Consider the following 17,134-nt stretch of genomic DNA (forward strand, 5'->3'; position numbering starts at 1 on the left):
GAGCCAGAGCTCAGTGCCAGCTGCGCTGGCGCCTTCCACGTGCTCTGTATGGACTGTGACCACAGCGGCTCCGATGCAGCAGCATCACCCGGGAACTTGTTGGATGTGGAAATTCTCAGGGTCCACCCAGGCCCCCAGAATCACACTTGGGGTGGGGCCTGCACTGCTCTAACAGCGCATCTGGGCGATTCTGACACATTTGGAACACACCCCGAGAGAAGAGCACCCACTTGTACATCGGACTGAATACAAGCCCCTCCTCCTCACCTTCTGGGCTGTGAGCCCAGAGGAGTGGCTGTGTGGATCTGCTAACCCAGGCCGGTGGGTGTCTGAGTGCACAGCTGGGTGACCAGTGGGCTAACTCGGACAGCACTGCCCCCCGCTTCCTAACACTCCAGGTCCCAGGAGAGAGCTCTCTTGCCACGCACTGAGGTTCCAGTCTCAGTCCCGCTTGGGGTCAGCGCCGTCACAGACCTCAGGGGAGTGGGTGGTGGGTGGGGCCGCCCCTTTTCCTGAGCTGACGGCCACACCACTACCTAAGCCCCACGAGGAAGCCGAAGTGCGACCACCTCTCTGCTGTTTAGGTGGTGAAGCTTTTTCAGAGTCGGGCCTGACAAACAGCTCGGGCAGCGCCGCCCTGACCGGCACACGCGGCCCCTTGCTCTTCAGGGAGGGTGTGGAGCAATGTAACCCACCTTAGGGTAGGAGTGCCCTCGGCTTGCTTATCTCGCGGAAAGGACTTAGGTATTCATTGGGGCAGTTTCGTTTCAGACCTTTGCCGTGAGGAGTATGAAAGTGCCCGAGCACCCACGTTCCCCACAAGGGCGGTGGGACAGATACAAGCCTCTGCAGCTGGCGCAGACCCAGGCGTCATCGCCTCGCTTTCGACCTGAAAGAGAACGAAGACTTACTTCTTACCCGTGCCCCGTTAACTAAGGTGCAGAGCACGTCGGCCCACCATGGTGCTGCAGAAACCCTCCAATGTCGCTGCTGGACCACGGTGCTCGGAACCAGCTGCACCTGTAACCTGGGGCCCTGCCCCCCTCCCCCGCCCCCCAAAAGCCACTAGACCCACGCGTGCCATCTGGACTAACGCCTGAGTCGCTGAGCCAGCCAGCGGGGTGGCAGTGTGTTCAAAGGGCCCGACGGTTCGGATTCAGAGGCTCTCGCAGCTGGACATCTGCACGGAAAGGTTACCAGGGGTGGGCAAACTTTTTGATTCGAGGGCCACAATGGGTTCTTAAACTGGACCGGAGGCCGGAACAAAAGCATGGATGGAGTGTTTGTGTGAACTAATATAAATTCAAAGTAAACATCATTACATAAAAGGATACGGTCTTTTTTTTTTTTTTAGTTTTATTCATTTCAAACGGGCCGGATCCGGCCCGCGGGCCTTAGTTTGCCCATGGCTGGGTTAGACCCACAGTCAGCCAACTCCTTCCCAGCTTCCCACGGAGCCACAGGCAGTTAGGGCAGAGTCAACCCTGAGCCCACAGACGGGAGTGTAACAAGCAAATGCAACTAAAAAAGAGCTCCCATTCCTATTCCACAGCAAGTTCAGGCAAATGCTTCTACTGACCCAGCGAAGTCCTCTGGTTCACACCAGTGAGTGGGCTCAATGTGTCCCCCAAACGGCAGGCTGAGTCCTAGCCCTCGGAGCATGAGAACGTGGCCTCTTCTGGATGCAGGGCCGCTGCAACGTCATTGGTTAAGATGAGTCACAGGGGAGTGGGTGGGCTCATAAGAAGGGGACTTGGGCACAGGGAGAGCACCATGTGAACGTGGACAGACGGGCTGATGTCTACAAGCCAAGGACGCCAAGACTGACAGCGCCCACGCAGCGAGGGGAGAGGCTGGCAGACTCCCCCTCAGAACCTCCAGGGGAACCAGCCCCGACACCCTGATCTCAGCTTCAGCCTCCAGAACTGGAACTGAGGTGAGGAATCCTGTTGTTTGAGCCACGTTAGTGGTTCTTTGTTACGGCCGCCCCAGGAAACAACACAGCTAGACTCCAACTTTAATTTAGAATCCAACTTTAATGAAGATCATATTCATGCAAACTCCTGCATCCACCACTTGACAGAGAACAACGCTCCAGGCTGCTCGCTGCCCTCCGTGGGCGGGAAGCTGGCTCTACCCTCGTCAGGGGAGGCGTCAGGCCAGCGCCCCGGCTGGGACTTCTCACCCCCCGATGCTGACGGCTCTGCTCCCGCGTGTGCAGCTATGATCCAGAGGATGTCTGTGTTGAATACAGAAGTTGCCACGACACTGGTCACAAGCCACTGGCAGCATCTCTTTCTTCTTACACCCCTTTTTCGAGCACCGGAAGGTAAAAACCTGAGAAAACCATTTACTTCAGTATTTCAATTGCGTCCATAAGCAATTTTTTAACAAGCCCCATAGTAAGACCATTAACATTGAACTAGAAACAGTTTTTAGTTACTAGGAATGAAGAGGTCAAGGTTATATTCAAACATCCTATATAATAAAAGGCTAATATGCAAATCAACTGAACGGCAGATCGATGACATGCACTGACCACCGGGGGTAGATACTCAATGCAGGAGCTGCCCCCAGGTAGTCAGTGTGCTCCCACAGGAAGCGCCGCTCAGCCAGAAGCCAAGCTCACGGCTGGTGAGCACAGTGGCGGTGGCGGGAGCCTCTCCAGCCTCCATGTCAGTTGGACATCCCCCGAGGGCTCCCGGACTGCGAGAGGGCACAGGCCGGACTGAGGGACCGCCCCCCCCCCCCCCCCCCCCCCCCGCTAAGTGCACAAATTTCATGCACCAGGCCTCTAGCTTTACTATAAAACAATAACTACTAATTAAGGAGACAAAGTTTTAAGTGATAAATACAAAAGCAGCTATTTAGTTGGGGATTCATGTAGGGTGATTAGAGGTATTCTCAGGAAAACACACACACACACACACACACACCCGGGGGAGTGGGGACTGGGGACATGGGAGGGAAGGAGGCCAAGCATGTGACATCACGCACAGTCCCTCAGAGGGCTGCTGGCTTCAGGGGCTCAGGAGACATGGAAGCGTCCCCACCAGGGGAAGGGAGCTGGACCATCTATCTATAGCCCCAGGCAGTTCCGAGTCTGTGGAGGTTAAGAATGTCAGTGAATTGCTGAAACCGGTTTGGCTCAGTGGATAGAGCATCGGCCTGCGGACTGAAAGGTCCCAGGTTCGATTCCGGTCAAGGGCATGTACCTTGGTTGTGGGCATATCCCCAGTAGGTGTGCAGGAGGCAGCTGATCGGTGTTTCTCTCTCATCGATGTTTCTAACTCTCTATCTCTCTCCCTTCCTCTCTGTAAAAAATCAAGAAAATATATTTAAAAAAAAAAAAAAGAATGTCAGTGAAGAGGGGTGTCCAGCAGCCGGGGGCAGCCCTCTGCAAGGACAGGTGTGAGCTGCCTCAAGTGACCTGAGCGTGTGCAAACAGCAGGGACACAGGTGCTGGGCCCCGGAGAACACCGATGTCGGCAGCAGGTAGGAGCAAAGCTCCTGAAGAACATGGAGCCACCCCCACATGAGGCGGAGGGAAGGACGCAGGTGGAAAGTCTGGGCGGAGCCCCCCGCTTAGTGGGCCTTTGCTTTGGGAGACCTTCCCGAGGGCTGGGAGGCAGAGCTCGCAGGGCACAGTGAGAGCAGGGAGAGGCGAGGGCCAGGAAGGCACAGGGATGTTCTTCTCTCGGGTTCGAGGAGAAACAGGAGGCAGAAGTTAACGGACCTTATGTTTATTTACTGTAATTGTAATTGCTGTGTATTTAACGTGACATGTTAAGGTAGTTGGTAACTACACATAAGGACCCATGACTGAAACTGAGATTTAAGCTAAACAAGAGCCAGTTTCCTGGGAGGGTGGGGGACGGGGCGAGAATGTGTGGGAGTCAGAATGGGGACAGGAGCTCCATGTTCAGCTCACACTGTGGTAAAAGGTGACGCCCAAACCCACGGGTAGACCTGCCGAACCCGAGATCTAACAGTGTGCGCGCCTGGAGAAAAAACCGTTGCCCTAAACGAACCACATGGCTGCGAGGTGAGAGGCGCGGCTGCACGCCCCCTAGCAGGGGCACAAGCACCCTGATAACAGCTTGGCCGCCAAGCGAGCACACTGGTCCTCTCCGCTTCCTCCTCCTGCACTTCCCCGGGAGGTGCGTAGGGGGAAGGAGGCACTCACAGAACGGCTCTCGGTTCGGTTCCGGTTCGGTTCTCATAAAGAAAGCAAATCTGTGCTGGCCGGTGGCTCAGTGGTTAGAGCACCGGCCTGCTCACCAAAGGATCACAGTTTGACTCTTGATCAACAGCACGTAGCTGGGTTGCAGGTTCAATCTCAGGACATCGGGGCACATGTGGGAGGCAACCAATCGATGTGTTCATCTCACATCAATGTTTCTCTCTCCCCTCCGCCCCCTTCCTCCCCTCCACACTCTCTAAAAATCAATGGGGAAAAATATCCTCAGGTGAGGATTCACACACAAAAAAAGAAAGCAAATCCTAACATAGACCCAAATACTCAGAGAATGTGTTTATTTGACTGTAAAAGCCTATGCCACTCACAACACCAACTTTATTAGAGCTTCAGTTTGTACACAAACTATCAGGACGAATTCTGAGTGATAACTGGCCCGTTCCCCTAAGGAAAACCCCACTCACAGAGCGACAGGGAACCGGTCCTCACCTTCTCCTTCTTCCCAGGACGGCTTCCACAATCTCCATCCATGTGCTCACCAACCACCACATCCGGTATCTCTCCCTTCTTCACTGGGATTGGGCGGTTACAAAGCGGGCACACTGGGACCTGAACATCCTAAAATAATGAACATAAGATGACATTCCACATTCAGGCAATTGAAACTCACATGAGAAAAAGGCAAGATGGTGCCGTGCGTGAAAGGCAGCCAGGTGCCTAACAACCCGTGAGAACACAGCTCCCAGCAGCTGAACGCCTCACACAGTCAAAACCACCTCCGAGCCTGGGCAGGAGCTGAGGAAACTTAGCTCAGTGAGAACACTGAGGTGACAACTGACACCCGGAAGGTGACAGGTAATCCCAGAATCACGGGGGCCTACAGTCTGGGGCTGAGCTGAAAAGTCACCCAGGAATGCTCCCCCAGCCAGCAAGTCTAAGAAATAAAGCTTCACTACTGGTCTCCAAGGCAGACCCTCCCTAGGGACAGGTGAGGTCAAGTCAACAAATGAAGGGAGTACTCGGGCCTGGTCCTCAGTGCCTGTAAACATGAGTGTGTGAGTCACCTCCACCTCGCGACCTGGAATACGCTGGAGGCTCAGACGCCAGCCAGCACTGATCAAAGCATGTGACGCCAAGTCATTCCCATTTCTGCTGCCTGCTGACGAAGCAGCAGAGTGCCGAGAGAGCTCTTGAGGCAGTCCCAGTGCCGCCCAGAAACAGTGCCTCCAGGCTGGGCGCCACCTGCAGAAGTCCATCGAGGGCAGTGCTGCCCGGAACGTCCTGCGATGGCGGAGATGCTCCATGTCCACACCACCCAACAGAGCACAGCAATCGCTGTCCTGTGATTACTCAACACCCGGACCGGGGCCAGTGCGACTGAGAGACTGACATTAACCAAGTTATTAGCTACATGAGGCTGGTGTCTATCTTGGACAGCACAGTTTTAAAGAGTAAGAACTAGAATCTTTCTAATAAAGTATGATAAATTACCTTCTTGTAGGCAAAGGGACATTTATGTGCAGCATAGGTAAAATGATCTTTACAGAAATCTTGCTCACATACATCACATTTCAATGGAAGAAAATCTAAAACAAAAACAAAAACACAAACCAGTAAAGTGCTTTAAAGACTAGAACAACAGAATTATAGATCGCTAGTGGTCTGGTTCACGGATTCGTGCACATTGATAGGGAACTAATTAGAAGAAATATTTTAATATCGCTATTCTCCCTTTCTCTATAATAGAAGTGTCAGAGATGAAAGAAAATTAGTAAAATGTATATGAAAATAACATATAAGTTAATAAACAATAACATTATATAACAAAGAGATGATATAAAAACAAAAACGATATAAAAACATTGATAAAAACAATGATTAATTTATTAAACTTATTCTAATATCTCCCTGTACACCACATTAAGAGTAAAAACACTTTCAGAGTGCTTGACTAATTTCCCTTGTGATCAAGTATTTACAACTTCAATTTGAATGTCACACACTCTTCGAACTCGAGAGAAAGCAACATATAACTGACCATGTGTGAAAGCGGGTTCAGGTAGGAATATTCCTAGTCTGTCTAGTTTGTCCTTGTGATTTATTAATTGTCATCGCAAATGCTAGCATCATGAGAAACTGTCTTCAAATTAATTTAAATGAGAGGCCAGTGTAAGACGGGGACAAATCAATTCTTGGATCAGAACAGCCTCTCCCTCTGCAGATCCTGTTAATACTTCAGCTTTATGTTAGGTTGCAATCTTTTGATAATAAATCTAGTGCCATTACAAACACCCCCTTTACTATTAAGATTTCTCAGTAGCATAATGATTGTGTCTACTTTCAATTTTAACTTATGACACGGCATTCCTGAAGGAATAATACTATTAAGAAATTCGATGGGAAAATTTTCCTTTTAGGCATCATCCATTGAATCGATGGAATCATCAAATAGGTGTAAAAATCTCCATCGAGTATATCCAAAATTTCTTCATTTAATTTATGAACACGCTCATTTTTAGGACAAAGAATCACATGCTTAGATATATTTTTATTATCTATAGATATACTATTTCCAAAGGTAGCTTCAATAATAGATCCGTTACAAATCATTTCACGGGGGATTTCAATAATATCCATTCCAAGAACTTATATGTATCACGCGTGCGCGAGTCATCATTCATTTTTAAACGAGTGTCCAGGTGCACGAATTCATGCACATTGAAAGGAAATTAATTAGAAGAAATATTTTAATATTGCTATTCGCCCTTTCTGTGTAGTAGGTGTCAACCAGATTCACGATCGACAATGACAGATCGAAACCCATGTGTATGATTGGTGCCAGCGAGAGCTTTATTCTATATAATAAAAGCCTAATATGCTAAGTGTCAGGTCGACGGGTCAGCCATTCAACCAACCAGAGCGTAATATGCTAATGATATATGCTAAGGCTGCTCAACTGCTCGCTATGACGTGCACTGACCAACCACCATGGGGCAGACAGTCGGCCGGTAGGTTAGCTTGCTGCTGGGGTCCAGCTGATTGGGACTGTGCGAGACAGGCCAGACACGCTCTGGAGCCCTCCCGCACCCCTCCCCAACCCTCCCCAGCCCTGATCGTGGGGTCTTTTGGACGAATTCGTGGACCAGGCCTCTAATATATACAAACTTGTTTAATTAGACCTGTTTTCTGATGTAGCTAAACTTTTTCATGCCCAGTGAAGCACCCCAACTTCTCTTTCAGGTAATTGTCAGCAACACAGCAGGAAAGATCAACACGAAGCAGATTATTATTGTAGATCACGCAGGGAGAACAAAGGGTAAAATATTTAACTGCAGCCGCGTCTGACTATATTCTGCGCAGTGAGAAAACCTGAAGTCGTTTTCAAGTTCCACCATTCTTTTCAGTCAGGTCAAGTTTCTAAACTTTCTAAATCTCCATTTTCTGGCTAGTGAAAAGAAAATAGGATTCCACTGCGTCTCCTATCTGCCTACTCCAGGACTTCTGTGAGGATCAAATGGGAAAACGCTTCACAGACATTTGATTACGGTGTGAAATGTCTGCACCTGGCTATAGAGCAGGTCGTGTTCCTGGGCTGAAGAAACTGCAAGGAGGCTAGTCGCTAGGGAGAGGAAGCTAGGCGTTGCTATGTGACGTCATTACCCGGCACCCACAGCGACCCCTTCCAGGCTGGGCTGGACTATGGGCAGCATTTTATGCCATGGGGTCTTGGCAGCATTGTGATCGGTGGGGTGTTGCCCTGGGGTGGTGGTGGGGCCTGTGTCCTACTTGGGGGAAGCTGAGTGTTGGTTTGTTGGCATCAGCTCCGTGGTGCCATTTATTATATTTAAATGGCCAGTGTAAGTCATGGCAGCTCCTGCGTTGAGCATCTGCCCCCTGGTGGTCAGTGCGCATCATAGCAACCAGTCAGACAGACACTTAGCCTTTTATATATAGAGAGACTAGAGGCCCAGTGCATGGATTTGTGCACTGGTGGAGTCCCTTGGCCTGGCCTGCAGACTTCCCCTGAGGGGTCCCGGCTTGCAAGAGGCCACAGGCTAGGCCAAGGGACCCCACTGGTGCACGAGTGGGGCTGGGGAGGGACCGTGGGAGGGCTCCAGGGTGTGTCCAGCTCATCTCCCCTAGTCCCAATCAATCGGACCCCAGCAGGAAGCTAACCTACTGGTCGGACCATCTACCCCCTGGTCATCAGTGTGGGTCATAGTGACTGGTTGAACCAACAGTTGAACACTTAGCATATTAGACTTTTATTATATAGGACTAGAGGCCCGGTACACAAAATCTGTACACTGTGTGGGACCAGGGGGTCCCTCAGCCCAGCCTGCACCTCTTGCAGTCCAGGACCCCTTGCTCCTTACCTCCCACCTGTTAGCTGCTCCTTACAGCTCAGCTGGCTGCTCCTTAGTGCTGTGGAGGCGGGAGAGGCTCCTGCCGTCATTGTTGCGCTCTCCAGCCACGAGCCGGCTTCTGGCTGAGCGGTGCTCTCCCTGTGGGGGTGCACTGACCACCAGGGGGCAGCTCCTGCGTTGAGTGTCTGCCCTCTGGTGGTCAGTGCACATCATAGTGACCGGTCGATCGCCGTTTGGTCCATTGCGTATTAGGGTTTAATTATATAGGATAGGATGGTAAACAGGTATTCACCTACACTAAGTTCTTTATGACTGACTGTCAAATACATCTTTGAGGTACTCCTCATGAGAAAAAACTGGGGGGGGGTCACGAACTTCACAGTGTCAGCAACACTGAGGAACCTATAAAGCTATCTTTCCAAAGGAGAGTCCATCACGAGTATTTCAGCAGCACACTTCTCACTTCTATCCACTTGGTCCTGGCAGCTAATACAGCGGCCATTTCTCCCCTACAAAATAGCCAACAAAATACCCATTTCCTATTAACATCTCTTAAAAGTGCTTACCTAGCTGCTTGCAGGTCTTTTCTGAACAATGCTTCCCCAAGTCAGGGAACTCCATCAGGAGACAGTGTCCCGAACACAGAGGGCAGAGTGTAGCAGCACCTACGAGAATTGGAGCCGTCAGGAGGAGAGCAAGGACGGCTGGGGCTGGCCACCAGGATTTGTAACTTGCAGCTAAAGAGAGCAGGCAAGTCTGCTCTGCAGGGACCGTTAATAAATGTCCCCGTCATCCCGGGCCCCTTCGGGGACGAAAGCGTCACAAATTCTTTTCTTTCAACAAAGAGAAAAATGGGGGGGGGGGGGGGGGGGGGGACCACAAGTACCAGCTCCTTTGGAATCAAGCCCATTGAGATGCAGTTTTTCAGTCCTTTCCCTTCTGCCTTGTGAAGCTCACCCCAATTCAGGATTTCAGCGAAACCAAAGTTTGACTCGTGCAGACAAGGGCTTCCCATTTTCAACCTACGCGGCTGCCAGTGGAAGCTGCAGCCCCGGTGGCGTTTAGGGCACAATTAATTCCTTCCACTGGATACACTTGTGGACATAAACAAACCTCTGTGACCAGGAGCTAAGTCACACTAGGTGACGACTTTCCCGAAGAGATTCAACTCTTCCCTCGCTGCTCTCCGACACCCCCTTATGCATCGGGTTTTACTTCGAACTTGTTCCTTAACGACAATCCGGGGCTCATCAGGGAGGCAGCAAGCTGTTGACTCACCGTGGAAAACGGAGACAACTGGAGAAGCCACTGCGCCTCCCAAGGGGCCCTGGGGGACCGGTCCCCGCCGGGTCTGGGAGAACTCTTGTCCCTCCCAGAGCTCAAACCCCGAAGGCCTTCCGGACCGCCCCTCCCGCGCCCTCCGCTCCGGGGAGCGTCTCCTATGCTGCCCCCTCGCGTCGGTGAAGGGTCGCTCCCTCCCAAGGGCCTCTGCTGCCACCCTCACCGCCGCACCCAAGCCACCGAGCCGCGGCTCTTCCGGGCTCCCGCACCCCTCCCGGCACGGTCGGTTCCCAAGCGCAGACCCGTCCTCCACTGTCAACCCTGCGGGTGCTCCGACCTCGAGAGCCCGACCTCGGTCCTGGACTCCGCAGCAGGGGCGTGAGAGCCGGACCCGGGGCAGCCCTGCTGGAACATTAGCGCGCTGATCCGTCCCACAAGCCGGAGCCCTGCTGCGGCCCCTGCGCCCCGGCCCCAGCCCTGGACCCCGGCCCCGCTGCTCCTTCCCCGCACCCGGCCCCAGCCCTGGACCCCGGCCCCGCTGCTCCAGCCCGCCCCGGCCCCAGCCCCGCCCCCAGCCTGCACCCCGGTCACTGCGCCCCGCCCCAGCGCGGGACCCCGGCCCCGGCCCTGGACCCCGGCCCCAGCCCTGGACCCCGGCCCCAGTCCCAGCCCTGGACCCCGGCCCCGCTGCTCCTGCCCGCCCCGGCCCCAGCCCTGGACCCAGACCCCGCTACTCCAGCCCGGCCCCAGCCCCGCCCCCAGCCTGGACCCCGGCCCCGCTGCTCCTGCCCGCCCCGGCCCCAGCCCTGGACCCCGGCCCCAGCTCTGGACCCCGGCCCCAGCCCCAGCCCTGGACCCCGGCCCCAGCGCTGGACCCCGGCCCCAGCCCTGGACCCCGGCCCCAGCCCTGGACCCCAGCCCCAGTCCCAGCCCTGGACCCCGGCCCCAGCCCTGGACCCCGGCCCCAGTCCCAGCCCTGGACCCCGGTCACTGCGCCCCGCCCCAGCGCTGGATCCCGGCCCCAGCCCTGAACCCCGGCCCCAGCCCCAGCCCTGGACCCCGGCCCCAGCCCCAGCCCTGGACCCCGGCCGCTGCGCCCCGCCCCCAGCCTGGACCCCGGCCCCGCACCTGGCTCTCGTCGAAGGCCGGCGCAGCGGCGGAGGCGAGCCGGAGGTGGCGCAGCCGGGGAACGGGGTGGTCCTCTTCCGCGGCCCAAGGCCGAAAGGACAAGGAAAACTGGGCCCGAGAAGGGACCGCGGTCCGCCCGAGCCCGGGAGAGAGAGCGGCATCGCGCACCCCAAGGTCCCTGCCATTTATTCGCGGCGGACGCGTCAGAGAGCAGCCTGGACGCCCGCGTTCCCACCCCGCTGACGACCCCTCCGGAGAGGCCAATCCCGTCCCGCCGTTCAGGGCGCGCCCCGAGACGTCGTCGGAAGCCCGACCAATCCCGCCCGGTCGCGACCGCGTCGGCCCGCCCACTCCTCGACGCCCCGCCTCCCTTCTCCAACAGGCGCGCAGCTTCTCGAAGCGCAGTCAGAGCTGCGCAGTCACCGTGACGCAGCTCCGCGCAGGCGCACTGGGCTCACCGCCAGGCGCGGGAAAGCGGAGTCCGGGCGGGAACAGCCGCCAGCGCGTGTGGCCGGTTGGCCTCGGGGCCCGCGCAGATGGACGGAGCGCGCTGGACGGACCGCGCTGGACGGCGCCGGCGGGCGGCGCGGAGGGCCGCAGCGAGGTACGCAGCTGTCAGGGCAGTGGCCCGCGGGGTCAGCGAGGCTGGGGTGCCGGGTCGGCCTCAGGTCCTCGGGCGCCGCCGGGGGAGCGTGGCCGTCCGAGTAGGAGAAAAGCCCTTGTTTCCGGAAGAACGCGGATGGTTAAAGGTGCATAGAGACTGCGGCGGTACCGCCATGGCCAGTCGGTCCCGAGCCGCCTGTCGGTGCCCGACCGCCGGCCCCACTGTGGGGCCTGGGCCCGGACGTGGCCGTGGCAGCCGCACTCACCGGGCGTCGCCTCAGCGCCATACGTCACAACGTCCCCCGCAAGGGCCATCGCTGCCGGTCTGCGGCCCGGAGAGCCGGCTCCGTGTGTTTCCGTCGGAAGGTTGAACCGGCGGCAGCCTGAACTTGCTCCCCCCGCCGCCGTCTTTTCTCCGTGTCTCACCGCACAGCCTTCAGGGCGCCCGCTTGGTCGTCCCACACAGCAGACGCCACCGGAAGCGCGGAAATGCCAGCGCCCCACGGACCCGCCGCCAGACAGACCCCCGTTCACCTATCGGAGCGGAAACAAAGCAGCGGCACCTGTGGCACCTCCGCTGGGGCTGTGCCCGCCCGTCCGCCTGCAGGGTTCCTGCACCCTGGCCGCGGCCCAACGGCCCAGGAAGCTCTGCAAGCCTTGATTCTGGAGTTACGGGTCTCAGCAAGTAGGCAGGTGCACACAGGTGGAGTGGAAAACAGCAAGGTTAGACTGTGTGTGTGTGTGTGCATGTGGGTGCGCACGCGCATTTATGCACATGCTAGAGGCCCAGTGCACGAAAATTCGTGCAAGAGAAGGCCTTTCCTCGGGCACCCGCCTTTCTCCAGTACTCAGGACCCGGCCTTCCCTCCCCGCCCCACCTTCCCCCAGGCCCCGGCTTCGTCAGGAAGGACGTCTGGAAGACGTCTGGTCAATTAGCATATTACCCCTTTATTATAGAGATGCCCATTTCCCCCAGTCTTTTTCTGAGCTGTTTGAGAGCATGCTCTGCACATGACAGGAAGCCCAGATACTCCCCTGTGTATTTCCCAAAAGCAGACACTCCTACATAACAGTTCTCCACCCAACCATGCAGATGAAGTCACCATTCAAACGATACTGTTTCAATCCACAGACCCCATTTGAATTCTGTCAACAATGTTCCCCACTCCCCACCCCCAGGATCCCACTCACGATCACATGTTTAGTCCCCTCCAACCTAGGACCCGGTCCTTTGTCATTCCTGTCCCTGATAGTTTTTCAGTGTTAATTCAAAATCATAGACTTTTGCCCTAACTGGTTTGGCTCAGTGGATAGAGCATCAGCCTGTGGACTAAAGGGTCCCAGGTTCTATTCTGATCAAGGGCACATAACTTGGTTGCAGGTTCGATCCCTGGCCCTGGTCGAGGCATGTGGCAGGCCACCAATCTATGTGTCTCTCTCACATTGATGTTCTCTCTCTGCCTCCCCCTCCCTTCCACTTTCTCTAGAAATCAATGGGAAAATATCCTCAGATGAGGCTTAATGACAGAAACACACACAGACACCAAAAAGAAAAATCACAGACTTTTGCCCCGCCAGTGTGACTCTGGTTGAGTGTCAACCCATGAACCAAGCGGTCACCAGTTCGCCCTAGCCAGTTTTGCTCAGTGGTGGGAGCATTAGCCCACACAATGGACTGAAGGGTCCCGAGTTCGATTCCAGTCAAGGGCACGTAGCTCCCGAAGACTGGAGGTTCAATCCCTGGCCCCAGTCTGGGCACCTGAGAGAGGCAACAAAATAATGGGTGTCTCTCTGTCTCTCCCCCTCCCTTCCACTCTGTCTAAAAATCGGTGGGGAAAAAAAATACCCTCAGGTGAGGATTAACAACAACAAAAAAAGGTATCCTATTCCATTTCTGGTCAGGGCACGTGCCTAGGTTGTGGGCTCGACCCCCAGTAGGAGGCAGCCCATTGATGTTTCTCTCTCGATGATGTCTCTATCTGTCCCTCCCCCTTCCTCTCTAAAAATCAATTAAAAAAACATTAAAAAACACACAGACTATACATACATAGAAGAAGTCAGGGTTCTTTGGAAAAGACAGTGCTGGAAAAAATAGAAAGCGGCAGGGAAAGAGAAAGACCCAATAGGAGATGGATGGGCCCCATGACAGAAGCCACCAGCTGAGTCTCCAAGAGCTGAGCAGGGCTACGGAGGACAGGACACAACGTCACTCATCACAGGGTTGCCAGGAGTCCGAGTGCACTCAATGGCACGTACACAAGATGACTCACTCGGGGTCCGTCGATGTGTCATCAGGACAGGGCCGGATGTGTCTTTTCAGTAGGAAGACGACAGAAACGGGTGCTCATCGGGGGCACAAGATTGCAGCCCGTCCTGCCATGGGCGATACTGATCTCCAGTGCCAGTCATGGCAGTGTCTGCGAGGTTTCTCCCTTTCTCCGTTTGTAGGTTGATTAGTGTTCTGGAGGGAGAGGTTCCGAGATCCCACCATCTTTTTGTTCATCCACCTCTGCCTGGCTTTCTTGACCTTTACCAATGACTTCTGCCCGAGTCACTGTGGTCCTTGCCAGATATACTGTGCAGTTTCTAAAATGCCCATCATCTGTTCTACATTTGTTAGTTGGCATTCTTAAGGAAAAGATTTTCCTTCTCTTTAATTTTTCCTCATCTGTGTATAGCAGTATGGATTCATGGATTTGTATTTTATTCCATGGGTAGTATTCTATTGCTATCATTATCTATTTTGATGTTCAAATTGTTCAAGTTTGGTCACTGAGAGCCTCATCCAGCTGGATCCTGAATTCTTTTGACATGTCCCCATCATTCTTCAAACCCTTCCTTATCTTCTGGCGCAAGATGTTCCAGGCTCAATGGAACATCTTCTGGCCCAGCCCTGGAATAAACATTTCTCCAACACCTCTTTCTTTTTAAAGCAAGATTTCCTTGCCGGTTTGGCTCAGTGGTTGAGCATCAACCTATGGACCAGGAGGTCACGGTTTGATTCCTAATCAGGGCACATGCCCGGGTTTAGGGCTTGATCCCCAGTAGGAGGCGTGCAGGAGGCAGCCAATCTGTGATTCTTTCTCATCATTGATGTTTCTTTCTTCCTCTCTCTGAAATCAATGAAAACATACTTTAAAGTAATAAAAATAAAATAAAATTAATATCCATCCCTTTCTGTGTAAGTGCTTTCTCCAGCAGTATAAGATCTGGCTTTGATTATCCTTAATCTGTGGTTTATTTGCTTAATGAAACCAACCTCTCTGGCCGTTTTCTCCACCTGCTGCCTTGGTGCTCACCCCTCAGCAACCCAGGTCCTTAAGCAGCGGTTGGCAAACTGCCTCCACAGCATCCCCCCTTCTTCCTGGTGGTCAAATCCAGTGCCAGTCAAAGCCTTCGATTTTCTTCTACAAGGATTTTTTTTGTAACGAGCATTTACTAAGGAAGTATAAACAAATGCAAGCCTTCAAGATTATTATTACTCAAGGATCAGAAATCACATTATTAACCTTGTTAATGATCCTACTATAGAACTTTCATTTATTGGGCCTTTTGATAAATACAAATATCCATTACCTTCATGCTATATCAGTGATGGCGAACCTTTCGAGCTCAGCGTGTCAGCATTTTGAAAAACCCTAACTTAACTCTGGTGCCGTGTCACATATAGAAATTTTTTGATATTTGCAACCATAGTAGAACAAAGACTTATATTTTTGATATTTATTTTATACTAGAGGCCTGTTGCAGGAAGATTCCTGCAAGAATAGGGCTTCCTGTGGCTGGAGCGAAGCAGAGAAGGGAGCGAAACCCACTGAGGCGGCTTCGCTCCCGCTCCCAGCCACCGGCTGGGTTTTCCCTCCCACCTCCCGTCTCCGCAGCCTTGGCTCCGTTCCTGTCTCCGCCGCCTCTACTTTGCTCCCTTCTGTAGTGCTTCACTTCCACTTTGTCTTCAGTCTTCGCTCCCAGCCGGTATATGCAAATTAACCATCATCTTGGGTGGATTAATTTGCATATAGCCGCTCTGATTGGCTGGTGGGCATGGCTTAAGACATAGCGAAAGTACAGTCAATTTGCATGTTTGTCTTTTATTAGTGTAGATATTTAAATGCCATTTAACAAAGAAAAATCAACCAAAAAAATGAGTGTCATAGGTTCGCCATCACTGTGCTATATGAACTCACATTTCCAAAAGTCAATTGAGAATGTTAAATAACCAGTGTTAAAGATAAAAGAAACTTAGTTACTCTCAGAAATGGGTTAGATGTGCCACATCTCTTTGACTCCAGCTCTCTTCCTTCTCTGACTTTCTCTTAAAACGATGGCATTGGCCACCCAGACAGCCAGTGTCATCTCATCTCAGGACCCTTAACATATTCACAGCTGCAAAACCCGTTTTGTCCTGTAGTGTACAGGTGCATGGGTCCAGGGTTAGGACGTGGACATTTTTTGTGGGGGTGAGGGCAGTATTTTGCTTGCCACAGTGGTAACTACACTTAGTAACTACATCTGCCACGGTGATAACTACACTTACTGCCACAGGGAGGAAGAAGATCACAGTATTTGAAAGTGGGATGTTAGCTGGCTGGTGTGGCTCAGTGGTTGAGTATTAACCTATGAACCAGGTCACAGTTTGGTCAGGGTGCATGCCTGGGTTGTGGGCTCAATCCCCAGTGTGGGGTGTGCAGGAGGCAGCCAATCCATAATTCTCATCAATGTTTCTATCTCTCCCTCTCCCTTCCTCTCTGAAATCAATAAAAATATATTTTTTTAAAAAGTGAAATGTTAAAAATTCTCAGTGTCATTATACAGTGCTTTTATCTTCTTTTTGAAATGTAAAAAGCATCTCATGAATGTTTTTAAAAAAAAAACAAGATTCATCAATGAGTTTTTAACCAAAGAAATGTAATTGGTTGGACACTGCACCTTCCCCAGACACACAGGCACACACGCACACGTCACACACACAGGCTCCCACATGCCTGTTCAGAGCCGGAATTCACACAAGCATCCTCTGGTGTGTGGAGATGGTCAGTAGGCCTGGAAATGGACACCCAGAGGTTTTACCAGGTGCACTTGGCTCGCCTCTACTGTTCTTGGTCCTGATCTGGCCAAGATCACACCACGTTGTGAGAACAATGACTGTCAAGTCAGATTATTTTTTAAATATATATATTTTTAATCCTCACCTGAGGTTATTTTTCCACTGATTTTTAGAGAGAGTGGAAGGGATGGGGAGAGACAGACAGAAACATTGATGTGAGAGAGACACGTCGATTGGTTGCCTCCCGCTCGCACTCATCCGACCAGGGCCTGGGATTGAGCCTGCAACTGAGGAACGTGCGCTTGACCAGAATCGAACCTGGGATCCTTCCGTCCGAGGGCCGAGGTTCTATCCACTGAGCCAAACCGGCTAAGGCTCAAGTCATATTCTTAAGTTTAGTGTTTTGTCACTAACTGGACATCTGCATTCATACAAAGAGAGGTGCCACCCGGCATACGTTAGGAGCCCTCCAGGCACCCGAGTTTCTTCCCACACCAAGATCAAGGGCTTCCT

General features: G+C 52.9%; 1 protein-coding gene across 2 annotated transcripts; it reads right to left on the minus strand.

Moving 5' to 3' along the window:
- Positions 1-2,022: 2,022 nt before the first annotated feature.
- ZFAND2A (zinc finger AN1-type containing 2A) lies at positions 2,023-11,169 on the minus strand. 2 transcript variants are annotated; one of them, XM_070414247.1, is made up of 5 exons: positions 10,975-11,169; positions 9,132-9,230; positions 5,690-5,784; positions 4,688-4,816; positions 2,023-2,337 (listed from the first exon to the last, which is right to left on the minus strand). In XM_070414247.1, the coding sequence occupies exons 2-5, from the start codon at positions 9,184-9,186 to the stop codon at positions 2,182-2,184; spliced, it is 435 nt and encodes a 144-aa protein (XP_070270348.1). In that variant the 5' UTR covers positions 9,187-9,230; positions 10,975-11,169; the 3' UTR covers positions 2,023-2,181. The 2 variants fall into 2 exon arrangements, with proteins under 2 accessions (XP_070270348.1, XP_070270349.1); XM_070414248.1 differs by lacking the exon at positions 10,975-11,169 and adding an exon at positions 9,844-9,906.
- Between the last annotated feature and the right edge of the window lie 5,965 nt (positions 11,170-17,134).

Source organism: Myotis yumanensis, unplaced genomic scaffold (assembly GCF_028538775.1).
Source record: "Myotis yumanensis isolate MYYU_CA2020_CCGP unplaced genomic scaffold, mMyoYum1.0.hap1 SCAF_5, whole genome shotgun sequence".
In the NCBI taxonomy this organism is placed as follows: Eukaryota; Metazoa; Chordata; class Mammalia; order Chiroptera; family Vespertilionidae; genus Myotis; species Myotis yumanensis.